At 41.5% G+C, this 14,748-nt stretch overlaps 1 protein-coding gene across 1 annotated transcript in view; it reads right to left on the reverse strand.

Annotated features, from left to right (window-relative positions):
* Positions 1 to 14,748, reverse strand: part of LOC148481840 (uncharacterized) — a 63,539-nt gene that overhangs the window by 21,153 nt on the left and 27,638 nt on the right. The window contains exons 2-3 of the mRNA XM_088452923.1: positions 10,594 to 10,717; positions 5,823 to 5,896 (exon numbers count right to left, since the gene is read on the reverse strand). Coding sequence (XP_088309049.1) covers positions 5,823 to 5,896; positions 10,594 to 10,717 — 198 coding nt within the window. The remainder of the gene's footprint in view (positions 1 to 5,822; positions 5,897 to 10,593; positions 10,718 to 14,748) is intronic.

Genomic DNA, 14,748 nt, shown 5'->3' on the forward strand with positions numbered 1-14,748 from the left:
GGGCTTAGGTATTTAGTCACTGGGAGTGGAGGTGAGTGGTGTCTGAGTATTATCCCCGGGTCTGCTAGGGGTTTTGTGAATGCATCCTGGTTTCTGAGGTGCCAGGCATGGGCGCAGCCATGTTGGTTCATATCACCTGACTAGCCTCTCCCAATGGTAGTCCTGTAGTCACTCAGCTTATCCTTTGATCCAATGACCAGCTACCCAGGGGTATTTAAAGTCTGCCTCCAGGAACAGAAAATTGCTAAGCAACTTCGCTGTCACAGTGACTGTTAGACTCACCAGTGTTGCTCTGTGTTATTGTCTTCAGAGTGTTGCTACAGCCTACTCACAGTTTTCCAGTGTTGCCTGTATTAGCTTCCATGCTAACTTTCAGTCTGAGTCTTTAGCTCTCTCTCAGAACTCCAGTGTTTTATGTTGTTATTCCTATGTGTCTTGTAGTGTGCTGCTGTGCTCCATTGCAGCTTCCCTGTGTTACTGTGGAGTCAGCTTTCCTGCTAATTATTAGTTACTCTCAGCTGGACTTTTAGCAATTCCCAGTACATGTCTGTGTACAATTCTCTTATTAAGTTCATCACCAGTGCTCAAGTATTCAGTTCATCACCAGTGTTCAAGTATTTATTTAATCTCCTGTGTTCAAGTATTCCGTTCATCACCAGTGTTATAGTATTCCATTCATCACCAGTGTTCAACTATTCTGTTCATCACCAGTGTTTAAGTATTTAGTTCATCACCAGTGTTCAAGTACTCCATTCATCACCAGTGTTCAAGTATTCCATTCATCTCCAGTGTTCAAGTATTTATTCCATCTCTTCTGTACAAGTTACAGTGTCATCCTTGTTTCCTCATCTCTCTCAGGTATTTAGTCAGAGGGCTGCAACCTGCTCACTCAGTTTGGCGAAACCCACATCCCAATTGGAGGGGTCACTGGTAAAGACCACTGAGTGGGTTAGACTCCATGCCTCTGGCTAGGTCTCACCATCACCTGGGTTTGACCTTTATTGGAGAAACTAGGACTGTCACTTCCCTATCCATCCGAACCCCCCCAGCTCACCGTCCTCCACAGAGGAACTCTTGCACCCAATCGTGACACTGGAAACATATACCCATGCACCTACTGAGGTAGCTATGTTTTCAGCTTACTCAGCTGCTGCTTTTTGCATACTCCTTGAACATCTTTTTAATCTCAAATATTTAAAAATGTCTTATTTCATGACACCTATTTGGCCTGGAGAGCTATTTGCACCAAACTATCTAGACCCTATACCGCCTCAAAGTATATCCATTTTACTGGTAATTCTATGTTACTGGTACTGGTATCCATTTTACTGGTAATTCTATATACATTTTACTGGTAATTTTATGTTCCAGGGCTAGGTAACTCTGGCTTTTGCCAATGGAAACAGAAGAATATTGCCTTAATTAAGGCCATTTTTGACCCAGGAGGAGTTATTCTCACTTTCTCTACCCTCCATACTGATACTCATATTCCACACACACAATTCTATATGTACCTTCAAGCTACTCATTATCACTATATTAAATTACTGGTCCATCCCTCCAATTCACCCAACCCTCTGCACAGTCTCCTAACCTTCCTCGTGCTACACCTCTATAAGAATAAGTATGTTACCACAGATCTGGTGGGGAGTTCGCATGACAAGGTATGGAAACATACATTTTTATCCTGGAGCAGAGACCTGACTTTTGTCACTTCCATGGACTCCTTGTTGCATACTTATGATGATACTCTTACATTTTTGTGCTGCTCCTGGCTAGAAGAGCTCACACATCAAAACTATTCATGGAGCATATATCTCGCAGGCTCGCATAAGCTTTATGGTGCAAAGGGAGATGGGTGATTGCTTAAAATGTAGACACCCGAATGCTATGTGTTTTCATAATTTCTGGGAATGCCATAAGATTGCAAAGTTCTGAGGTAAGATAATGATCTTTATTAACTCTATTTTTCCCCTAAAATTTTATAGTGATCCACTGGCCTTAGTATGTGCTAATTTCACAAACTGGGATTTGGGCCCTGATAAATCTAGCATAGTCCCATTACTGACTGTCATTGTTACCATACCTACAAAAGTTATTTTATGTGCTTGAACCTTCCCTTCTCCCTTTTTGGGAACGGTTAAGTCTATTACGCTCCAGTCCCTGTATTATGATAGACAAGCAGTTTTCCCTGTGCTGAAAGCAGGGGTTACATCCGATTATAAACATGCGGTGCATATATTGAATCACTTGACTCCCCTACACAAGCTCAGATTTTGAAGGTGTTTGAGAGTACCTCATGGTATTTACTCAGACCATTATCTTGAATGATATGAAAATTCTTATGTATTGTATTTTATTTTGACCAATTGTAAACCTGAATGTTCCTATATATAGTATGTATGCTAAGGGTACATGTTCTGTATATCACCCTGATATTGACCACACATTATCTCTTCATTGATTCTACTACGGCGCTGCCTTTCTCCCCCTCCGCTCCTTTGTTCTAATATTTGTATTTTTTGTTGGTATTTTTGTGTTTTGATCCAGATATCTATACATACTGTTTTACTTTTCTTTTGGATATTATAAAATTGTTCATGGGTATTTTTTGTAATGTTATACAATTATTATTCGAACTGGGGCTATAGTTGTACCTCAATACTCCATGTTGTGTGAGATTCCAGCTCCAAGGTGCTGGAGGGGGCACCTGGGAATAAACCATTTATGTCCTAAGTAGATGAAATGATGAGCAAGTTAAGTATTTATAATATATTTTCTTTTACTTTGTAATAATTATCTTTTTAACTGATATTTGTTTGTGTGACTTGATTAACATCTTTGTATCCAAGAATCTTATCTTGTTCCACCGAGAACAATTGCGTAATGTCTTTCCTTTTATTAGGAAATGTAAACAGGAAGGTGACCAGTATTTTTACACCTGTCAAAGCAAATACCAAGTCTCCTACTCTTAAAACCATAAGGGAAAGTGAGGAAACATCATCATCTACATCATCATGTGACTTTTAAAAATATTTCTTTATTTATTCAGTAGACAAATTTGTTTGTTTGAAAATGCACTAAGGGGCATATGTATCAAAGCTTGATGTGAGATAAAATTGTGAGATATATATCACCAACCAATCAGCTCCAAGCTATCATTTCTTAAATACAGCCTGCTAAATGTAAGAAAGAAGCTGATTGGTTGGTGATATATATCTCACAATTTTATCTCACATCAAGCTTTGATACATATGCCACATAGTCATGATAACTTGTGAACTTTAAATGTGCTTTAAATGTCCAAATATGAAAAAAATTCTATGTGAGGCCTGTATTTTGACCTCACGGCAATATAATTCCGATTTTATATGGTTTATTTTAAAGCATGTTGTGTGGGTTGACTGTGCCAGCGAGATCCCAGCGAATGTGTCCCTTTTTTATTTTTTAAATATAGCAACCTAAATGCCACCATTGGTCGGACTATCAAAACTTGAACCTGTCCTGCACAGGGGCAACTGCTTCATCCATGTGTGGCTCCTTTGTGAGTGGTTCAGTGTCTTTTTGGATGTAACCACTTTCCTTGATACACGTAAGACCCACCTCCTACACTCCCATAATACACAACATCTCCATGCATCTCCTAAGCCACACCCCTGTTTCCTCTCAGTCACCTTCCAGAATATCCCTCATATTTCTAATACCAATCTGTACTGCCACTCTGCATCTACATATTCATGACCCATGAGCAGTGAGAATCAGATGTTTGTGCAGCCACAAAATACATGGCTCCACTCCGTCCCCAGAGACCCTGGTTCTGATTCAGAATCAGGCCCTTATCTCTAAATGGAATCATCAGCATTTTTTCTAGTTCACTGAGGGCAATCAACTAAACATTTTTCTTTCTCTTCTGTCGATACAAATTGTTCAAAATGTCTGCAATTATTTTATTTTTCAATATGTAATTTGTTAAAAAGTTATTTTCTTTCCAATGTATGTGACTTATAGTAATATTCATCTTTTTAATCCATGTGATTTCACTAGCAAAGTTTTTATTATTTTTGAGATTTTCCCATTTCAATTGAAAAATCATTTTATTGGGGTTACCCACATGAGTTCTGCCTGTAGAAATCCCATTGAAATCAACACACCACTAAAATGAATGTGAAAATCTTTAGCTAAAATGGTCACTGTGTACCTTCCCAAATTCTCAGCCACCCACAAATGGAGACATGCTAGGATAGCTTCCACTATAAAAAGGACATTACAAGGGTGTTATAAGTGCATAGATGTTGCTGCTTCGAAGGATAGAACAAACAGTACATATAAAACGGTATGCTGTCAGCATCCCAGTGTGTGGGATGCCGATGGTCTGAATACCGGCACTGGAATCCCGACAGGTCAGGATCCCGACACCAGTAACCCAACCGATGACATCCTGAAGGTAAGTATTGGAGTGTTAGGGGGTGGTTAGCATTAGGTAATGGGGTTAGGGTTATATACCGGGGAGGGTTAGGATTATGGAGCAGGGAGGGGGCGGTTAGGCTTTGACACTAAGTGGGAGGTTACGGGTTAGGCACCGGAGAAGAGAGGGAGAGGTTAGGCTTAGGCACTAAGGGAGGGAGGGTAAGGGTAGTGGTTAGAAAAAGACTTACCTTTACTTCCTATGCATGTCGAGATTCTGGCTGTTGGGATGTCGCTGTCAGCATTCTGAACAGTGGCATCCCGACAGTCGGCATTTCATACTGATTCCTATAAAACATGTGGAACATGCGGAACTCACAGAATATATACAGCACTTAGAGGGCAGGATGCACTATATAAATATTTGCGGTCCGGCTGCTTACCACATATGCAGCAAGCACTGGAATGCAATACATTTTGGGGCTCTGATGTGTCGAGAAATGCCATCTTTAGATGGCGCTGGCAAAAATAAACCTATGGCTTCTATTTGCAATTCCCCCTAAGTGGGATCTCCCAGCACCCCTCGTGGCTTGTGCATCACTCCATGCATGCACAGAAGGAGTTTTTGATTATAAAGCCGGAGGTCCCTCTATTGCAAAGGACAGCTCGTACCGGGACACCTGTCCTTTGTGATTTTTTCAAGCCTATGGCATTGCTAAATGCCTTTCAAAACATTAAAATATACAAAACAAATAAAGCACCTGGAACATACAGGGTACATGGCACACACAGAACATAAATGGCTATTGGTATTCCTAAATACATAATATAGATGTATAGGTTTTATGCAAAAGTTCATCTGCCAACAAAGAGACTGGATAGGATTATATTCAGTAGTGTCAGTTATACCTCTTTTCCACCAAAAACCTGGGTTCAACCTGGGTTTTCAGACATGGTTCCAAACCAGGTCAGACACCATTTACACAGCACCATCAATCTGGGTTATTCTCAGGTCAGCCCCGTTCACACTAAACCCGGGTCTGCCCTGCTAAACTATCATAAAAAGTGGGAGGTGACTGATCCACAACCACCAATCAGCTAATTTTAGGCATGACCAAGGTCGGATAACCTGGGTTGTTCCATTTATACTGCACCATTACCCAGGTTCATCCTGTATCTAACCCTGGTAGTTACCTGGGATGGATTGCCAGGTCACTTGACCCGGGTAATTTTTCAGGGACCCTTTTACACTGAGCTGAGACCCGGGTAGACCTAGCAAAAACCCAGGTTTTTGCTCTGGTGTAAAAAGGGTATAAGTTGGGTATTCTGGAGGATAAAATGTTGAAGTTGGTGGACAAATTTCTTCCAACCTAAACAAAATTACCATTATGTTGTAAAATTAGACAATAGACATTTACCTGTCAGCTTCATGGCAGTTCTTATCAAATTCTTTAGCTCCTCTCTTTCCTGATATGCAATTGATTTCTTTACACTAAACAAGAGCAATGAGAAGAAATACATTTAGATTGTGACATAAACCATCCAACAATCTGATTACACAAATAAATTAAATTGGTAATTGGATTTCTATATGAATGACATTTTCAGAGCATATATACTTTAGTACTTTACAGAGAATAAATATTGTGAATAGTGACTTAGTATTGTAACTGTATTTGGTGGTCAGTAGCGTAACTAGGGTATTTGTAGTGTGCCTTATTCAGTGCACCAAGTAGTGCCCCCAGTATTGCACCTTTATACAGTGCCCCCAATAGTGTACCCTTATACAGAGCCCCCAGTAGTGCCCCATATGCAGTGCCCCAAGAAGTGCCACTTATACAGATCCCCATTAGTACCTTTGTACACTGCCCCCAGTAGTGCACTATTTTACAGTGCCCCCAGTAGTGTCCTTTATGCAGTACCTCTTTTACAGTGCCCCAAGTAGTGGTCCCCCTATGCAGTGCACCAGGTAGTGCCCATTATTCAGTGCCCCCAGCAGTGCCCCTTATAAAGTGCCTCCAGTAATGTCCCCTTATAGAGTTCCCCAAGTAATGCACCCTTATACAGTGCCCCCAGTAGTGGCCCTATAAAGTGATCCCAGTAGTGCCACTTTTATGGTGCCCACAGTAGTGCCCCTTATACAGTGTCCCCATTAGTGCACCCTTATACAGTGCCCCCTGTAGTGCACCCTTATACAGTGCCCCTGGTAGTGCCCTGTATGCAGTGCCCCCATTAATTAACCCTTATACAGTGCCCCCAGTAGTGCAACCTTATGCAGTGCCCCCAGTATTGCACCCATATGCAGTGCCCCCAGTAGTGCCCCTAAGACAGTTCCCCAGTAGTGCCCCCAGCAGTGCACTCAGATTACGTGCCCCTAGTAGTGGCCCATATGCAGTGTCCCTAGTAGTGCACAATTATACAGTGCCCCAGTAGTGCACACTTATGCAGTGCTCCCAGTATTGCACCGCTATGCAGTGCCCCCCAGTAGTTCCCCTTATGCAGTTATCCAGTAGTACCCCTTATACAGTGCTCCTTATACAGTACCCCCAGTAGTCCCCTTATATAGTGCCACCAGTAGTAGCCCCCATATGCAGTGCCCCAAGTAGTGCCCCTTATACAGTGCCCCTTATACAGTGCAACCAGTAGGGGTCCCATCTATGCAGTGCTCCTAGAAGGGCCCCTTATACAGTGCCCCCAGTAGTGGTCTCCCCTTAAGCAGTGCCCCTTATACAGTGCCCCCAGTAGTGTTCTTGCCTTTGCAGTTCCCCCCGTAGTTGTCCCCCGTATGCAGTGCCCCCAGTAGTGGTCCCCCCTATGCAGTGCCCCCCGTAGTAATCTCCCCTATGCAATGCCCCAGTAGTACTCCCCCTTATGCAGGGCCCCATTAGTTGTCTTCCTATGCAATGCACCCAGTAGTAGTCCAATCTATGTAGTGCCCCTTACATATATAGACAAAGATACACACAAAAAAACCACAACAGCTGAATCCCTGCTCCTGCGCCCAACGCCGTCTAGTCCTCCATCTTTCTGCTTGGCACTATGGGAGAGACATCATGACGTCTCTTCCATCACCTACCGCAGGAGCAGGAAAGGCTCATAAGGCTCATGAGGGGACGGCTGTGGGTACAACAGCTAAGGAGAGTCTGTTTGACTCTCATTGGCTGCTAAAACAAACACACCAACGCCAGGTAATACGAGTGTACTACCTGGCACCAGAGGCATTGTGTTTGTTACTGTGTAGTGCGCACTACACTGACTTGAAACCACTGTCCTGGATCACGACAACCACCCTGTTGGTGGTCATCTAAGTATGATTTTTAAAATATTTTAAATACAAATTTTGTACTTAAGATCCTGTGTCATTGTCACTGTCCTTTTAACTTGAGAATGCCCCTAGCTCTGTACTAGTAATGCAAGTTGTAAGATCAGAAAAAAAGCCAGTGGCGCTGCAAAAAGGACACACGTTCAATCACAATTAGATATATAAATAAATTCAAAATAAAATAATGAAAATAATAATAATCATATTAATATTGATAATAAGAATACTGGTGTTTCACGCTGCTGTTGAGGTTGCCAACCGTACATGAAATAGAACAAGAAGAAATAACAGCGCTGTGGAACACCAATTGCCAATAATAAAATAAAATATAACCAGCTATGTCAGAAAAAGTAATCAATTTAATTTAATAAGTTCAAAATCTTTTAAAATAAATACATCATTGGCCAATGAAACACATATACAGTATAATAAAATATATGTAACACTGTAATGACAAGTTAGTTTTTTAAACATGGATCCGTTATTGCATATGTCAATTTAGTATATTACTGAATAAATGTTTAACATCTAATATACATGCAGGTTTTTATAAAATTGGAGTACCATATGTAGAAATAAATAAATAAACCAACATGTATGATACAAAAGTGTTTATTGCTCTAGAGAGAGGTACTAGTAATAGCCTTGTTCAAGTTAGGGACAATAGCAAAATGGCATGGCTGTGCTAAATTTTTTGTCTATACCTACCCATAATTCCTAGAGGTTGAATCCCCAGCCAGTCACCAGAACACCCGGAGGTACCCACTAGGGCAAATAACACCCGCGCCAGCACCACCATCAGCGTGGGCAGCACAACAAGACACAGCCAGCGCCTAACAACAACCCTGCCGGCACCACCATCAGTGTCACGGTGTGCAGCACAACAAGATGCAGCCAGCCCATCCCGGCCATAATCCAGATTACCACAGACTGTAGTACACAGCTTCATGTGATCCCGCTACAGGAGCCCGGACCATGCAAGGACACAATACAGTGTCCTTGGTCTCACACCAGTGCACCACAGTGACAAGGACACGAGGCACCAGCAACTAACTCCCCCAAGCACCACACTTACCGGTAAGTGACCTAGTCTAAGCGGGACGCTGCCTTTAATACTAGACTGTACCGAACTGTATTAACCGCGAGCCCACCACCTAATCGCATGATTGACTTTATCACCAGCAGCATACCCAGGGGTTGAACGCATACCCTTGAACTCACCAGGAACAACACATGGTTCTGAGTTTAGTTTGGGCCCACAGTATCCTCGAGCACTGTGTCTCACATTGTGTACTGCCAATAAACAACTGTTCACCCTGTACATACTGTTTCAGTCTTCATTCATATAATTACTAAATAAAACCTCCATACCACCTTATCAGGACCAGTCATAACCATGCCACCCCTTGGCTACTGTCCTTTCCCAATCCCCCCCTTCCCCTACCCCTTACCTTCCACCATCCTCACCTGTGCAGCGCTGCCTATTCTCACCTTCATATGCATATTTAGAGACCGGACACCTCTAATGAAAGCTGTGCACAGACCACCACCTCTCCCCACCTCATTTCCACCCAAACCCCCCCCCATCCATCAGAGCTCAGTGTTCAAACAATTTTCTATTAGTTTTTGGGCTCTTGAATAAGTAGTTGTTGAAAAAGAATTCTACACATTATTCTCCTTTTTCTTTGTCTTCCCTTTAATCAACCTACCACCTTGAGGGGCCATCCAAAAGGAAAAGGAGAGGACCAATTGATCGAAACTTTCCTTGTTTCATTTACAGCACTCACCTCCAGGAACCACATTTGACTTTTCTGTATCGTTTGTATTTGGGGTTTAGGGTGACACCTAGGTTCATGTCGAAGTGAGCTGTCTGTTTTTGTGCAGTGGTATGTTTTCATTTCTATTAAAGTGTAGACTTAGTATAGTATAAGGTTCAGTAAACAGAGTTGTTTAAAGGAGTAAGCAGAATGGATGATCAAGAGCTAACGGTAGGTACACACCTGAAAAATATATCTGCAAATTGAGTCATCTGTAGATATATCTTTAGATGATGGTCATTCATACACACTGAACGCCCATCATCTATCCAGGAGCCGCGAGTCTCGATGACAGGGAGAAGGGGCAGGGGCATGGCCACCTCCTCCACTCGGCTGCTGCTGTGTGTGTACAGGTGGTCTGCAGACTGCCCGTACACACTTGCCGATGGACATGCATGTCTGCAGATATATCTGTGTATCAGCTGTGCAGCACAGCCAATGCGATATGTCTGTGAACGACGTTGCTCACAGACATATCGCTGGTACACACTGGCCGACGGGGGCCTGATATATTGGCTTATCAATTGTTCGGCCAATATATCGGCCAGTGTGTACCCAGCATAAGACAGATCGGCACACAATAGCAGCAGACAGGAGTGGGTAGTCAGAACCTGGACAGGTACTGTAGGTAAGTGACAGAATAGTGCCCATCATTTAGTGATTTTCTAGACCCTTTTTAGGGTCCATGGTAGTGGAGACCAGATAATATAAATGAGCCACTGTCAGTCAGTGCATGCCCAGACTCATTCCCAGGATGCCAAGGCTCTATGCTGGCAAGAAACCCTCTTCTTTATCTTATAAGCAGAACGTTACACTTTTCAGAAGCATACTATTTGGTGAGCCTCTTAGATTGGCAGATCCCTGTTGGGAGCGTGTAATGTCTGCCAGAAGATTGGAGCACACAAGAAATTAACTTTTCTTATAATTTTGTAACCTCCAAAACACTGAGATTTTTACTGTATCATTAATTGCTGTTTTAAACAAATATCTGATTTATAATAAATATATTAGAAACTGTAGGGAGATGTACAGAACATATTGTCCCCTTACCTGTGCACAAACACTGGAACAATAAAATCCGAAGTCTTTATTATATTTTCTGCCTGTACGATTCTATTAACAAGGTCAAATCCTCTGCTCCATGTAACAGTGTTACCCAGAGGAAGCAAATTACCTAAAATATAAATAAAAAGTATTTTATACCATTTATACCAACACTACAGCTGGTGCAATCATACAGATCTCTGTATAAGCTTTTCTCAGCTTAGCCCATAATTATGTCTATATGTCCGCAATGGAATCGGTATGATATATTGATGGATGGGAAGCCGGCGGGCAAAACACTGATGCCGGCATCCTGATCGCTAATACTCCTGAAAGGGGCTGGTGAGTACCCTAACCCTCTCCTCTCCCCCCTAACCCTCCCTTAGTGGTGCCTAACCCTAACCTTCCCCCGATAGTGCCTAAACCTAACCTTCCCCCGGTTGTGCCTAATCCTAACCACCCATTCCCGCACTCTGAACCTAACCCACCCTGGGGTTGCCTAACTCTAACCTCCCCTCAGTGGTGCCTAACCCTAACACCCCCTCGCCATAGCCTAACCATAACCCTCCCCAAGGGATGCCTGACCCTAATCTCCCCCCGGGGTGCCTAACCCCTCCTCCCCCTCGGCTTAGATCTAATAGTGGCTGCTTACATTAGTTCGGAATGGCGGCTGTTGGGATTTCAGTGTCGTAATAAAGAATGGCATCAGGATTTGGATGTCTATCTTTAGTCCCATGTCGGGCTTCCAACGTCAGAATTCCGGCAGCCAGCATTCTGGCTGCCATAAATCAGACTGCGTCCCATCCACAACATGCCCCCAGAACACTTAGCCTACACGTAATACCCAGAGTCCACCAGGTAACACCCAATATGCAGCAGATAACTACACTTCAGTGGACAGTGTGAATAGTCACAAGATCTGTCTGCAAAATAACTTACCTGCAATTTATGTTGTTTATACAGGGATCTATTTAGATATATAAATATGGCCATTGCAAAATACATAAAGAGCAGCATTTATATACGGTGTAGTGGTTAGCATTACTGCCTCACAGCACTGCGGTTGTGGGTTTGATTCCCACCATGGCCCTAACTGTGTGGAGTTTATATATTCTCCCTGTGCTTGCTCTGGGTGCTCCGGTTTCCTCCCACACTCCAAAAATATACTGCTAGGTTAATTGGCTCCCAACATAATTAACCCTAGAGTGCATGTGATACTGTAGGGAATATAGATTGTGAGCTCCACTGGGGCAGGTACTGATGTGAATGGACAAATATTCTCTCTGTTAAGCGGAATATGTGTGCGCTGTATAAAAAACTGGTAATAATAATACTGTCCGAATGTCAAAACTTTTCCAAAAAGTCCATATATTGAAATATTTCCCTTATTCCCTGTGTTTATAATATGCCTAATATTATGACAGATTAATTTTTACATCAATTGTAGATAGTGACTGGGTGAGGGTGTGACCTGTCCCCCTTATTACATAGATTAGCAGCGCTCCATGCAGTGATTGTACAAAGAGGTAGTTGGTGATCATGCTGGGTTGTGATATGCTCTATTTATTACTTTGCTCTCTGTACTACTCATTGTGACAGTAAAAATAAATAGTTGGTGATCATGTTGCAATGTGATAAGTTTTACATATTACCTTGTTCCCCATGCTCCTCACAGTTACTGTAAACAGAGATAGTTGGTGATCATTTTGGAAAATGATGAAATCCCTTTTCATCGCATTGTTTAGCAGAGCACCGCATAGTAATTACAGAGGGAGGTAAATGGTAATCATGTAAGAATATGTCACACAAGTAAAGAGAAGTTACTATAGGGCTACAGTTCCTTTAGGGCTAATGCCAGTTAATATAGGGCTAATGCAAGTCACTGTAGGGCTAATGTGAGATACTATAGGGTAATTCCAGTTACTATAGGGCTAATGCCAGATACTATAGGGCTAATGTGAGATACAGTACTATAGGATAATTCCAGTTACTATAGGGCTAATGTGAGATACATTACTATAGGATAATTCCAATTACTATAGGGCTAATGTGAGATACAGTACTATATGATAATTCCAGTTACTATAGGGCTAACGGCAGTTACAATAGGGCTAATGTGAGATACAACACTATAGGATAATTCCAGTTATTATAGTGCTAATGTGAGATACAGTACTATAGGATAATTCCAGTTACTATAGGGCTAATGTGAGATACAGTACTATAGGATAATTCCAGTTACTATAGGGCTAATGCCAGTTACTATAGGACTAATGTGAGATACAGTACTATAGGATAATTCTAGTTACTATAGTGCTAATGTGAGATACAGTACTATAGGATAATTCCAGTTACTATAGGGCAAATGCCAGTTACTATAGGGCTAATGTGAGATACAGTACTATAGGATAATTCCAGTTACTATAGGGCTAATGTGATATACAGTACTATAGGATAATTCCAGTTACTATAGGGCTAATGCCAGTTACTATAGGGCTAATGTGAGATAAAGTACTATAGGATAATTCCAGTTACTATAGGGCTAATGCCAGTTACTATAGGGATAATGTGAGATACAGTACTATAGGATAATTCCAGTTACTATAGGGCTAAAGGCAGTTACTATAGGGCTAATGTGAGATACAGTACTATAGGATAATTCCAGTTACTATAGGGCTAATGTGAGATACAGTACTATAGGTTAATTCCAGTTACTATAGGGCTATTGCCAGTTACTATAGGGCTAATGTGAGATACAGTACTATAGGATAATTCCAGTTACTATAGGGCTAATGCCAGTTACTATAGTACTAATGTAATATACACTACTATAGGATAATTCCAGTTACTATAGGGCTAATGCCAGTTACTATAGGGCTAATGTGAGATACAGTACTATAGGATAATTCCAGTTACTATAATTCTAATGCCAGTTACTATAGGGCTAATGTGAGATACAGTACTATAGGATAATTCCAGTTTCTATAGGGCTAATCCCAGTTACTATAGGACTAATGTGAGATACAGTACTATCGTATAATTCCAGTTACTATAGGGCTAATGCCAGTTACTATAGGGCTAATGTGAGATACAGTACTATAGGATAATTCCAGGTACTATAGGGCTAATGTGAGATACAGTACTATAGGATAATTCCAGTTACTATATGGCTAATGCCAGTTACTATAGGGTTAATGTGAGATACAGTACTATAGGATAATTCCAGTTACTATAGTGCTATTGTGAGATACAGTACTATAGAGTAATTCCAGTTACTATAGGGCTAATATGAGTTACTATATGGCTAATGCCAGTTACTAAAAGACTAATGCAAGTTACTATAGGGCTAATGCCAGTTACTATAGGGCTAATGTGAGATACAGTACTATAGGATAATTCCAGTTACTATAAGGCTAATGCCAGTTACTATAGGGCTAATGTGAGATACAATACTACAGGATAATTCCAGTTACTATAGGGCTTATGCCAGTTACTATAGTGCTAATGTGAGATACAGTACTATAGAGTAATTACAGTTACTATAGGGCTAATATGAGTTACTATATGGCTAATGCCAGTTACTAAAGGACTAATGCAAGTTACTATAGGTCAATGCCAGTTACTCTAGTGCTAATGCAAATTACTATAGGGTAATGCCAGTTACTATAGTACTTAAGTGTGTTACTATAAAGCTAATGCGAGCTACTATAGATGAGATTTGGGGAGGCCAAATAGGAGGAGGTTACAGTAGTCCAATCTGGAGATGACCAGTGAATATATCAGGGTTTTAGTGGCATCCTGGGTGAGAAAGGTTCTGTTCTTGGAAATATTCCTGAGATGGATACGAAAGGACTGCGAGAGGTTCTGAATATGTGGTTTGAAGGAGATGGAAGAGTCCAGGATTTCTCCAAGAAAATGCACTTTGGGACTAGATGAGATAGTTATGCCATGTATTGATAAAAAAATAGTGGGATATGATGTTATGTGGGAGGGTGGGAAGATGATCAGCTCAGTCTTAGACATATTAAGCTTGAGAAATCACTGTGACATCCAGGAAGAGATAGCAGAGAGACAATTGGAGATATGAGTCAGTAGAGATGGGGAAAGATCAGGTGAGGAAAGGTAGATCTGAGTATCATCAGCATAGAGGTGCTAATGGAG

This window comes from Taudactylus pleione, unplaced genomic scaffold (genome assembly GCF_031769625.1).
Source record: "Taudactylus pleione unplaced genomic scaffold, aTauple2 ptg000559l, whole genome shotgun sequence".
In the NCBI taxonomy this organism is placed as follows: domain Eukaryota; kingdom Metazoa; phylum Chordata; class Amphibia; order Anura; family Myobatrachidae; genus Taudactylus; species Taudactylus pleione.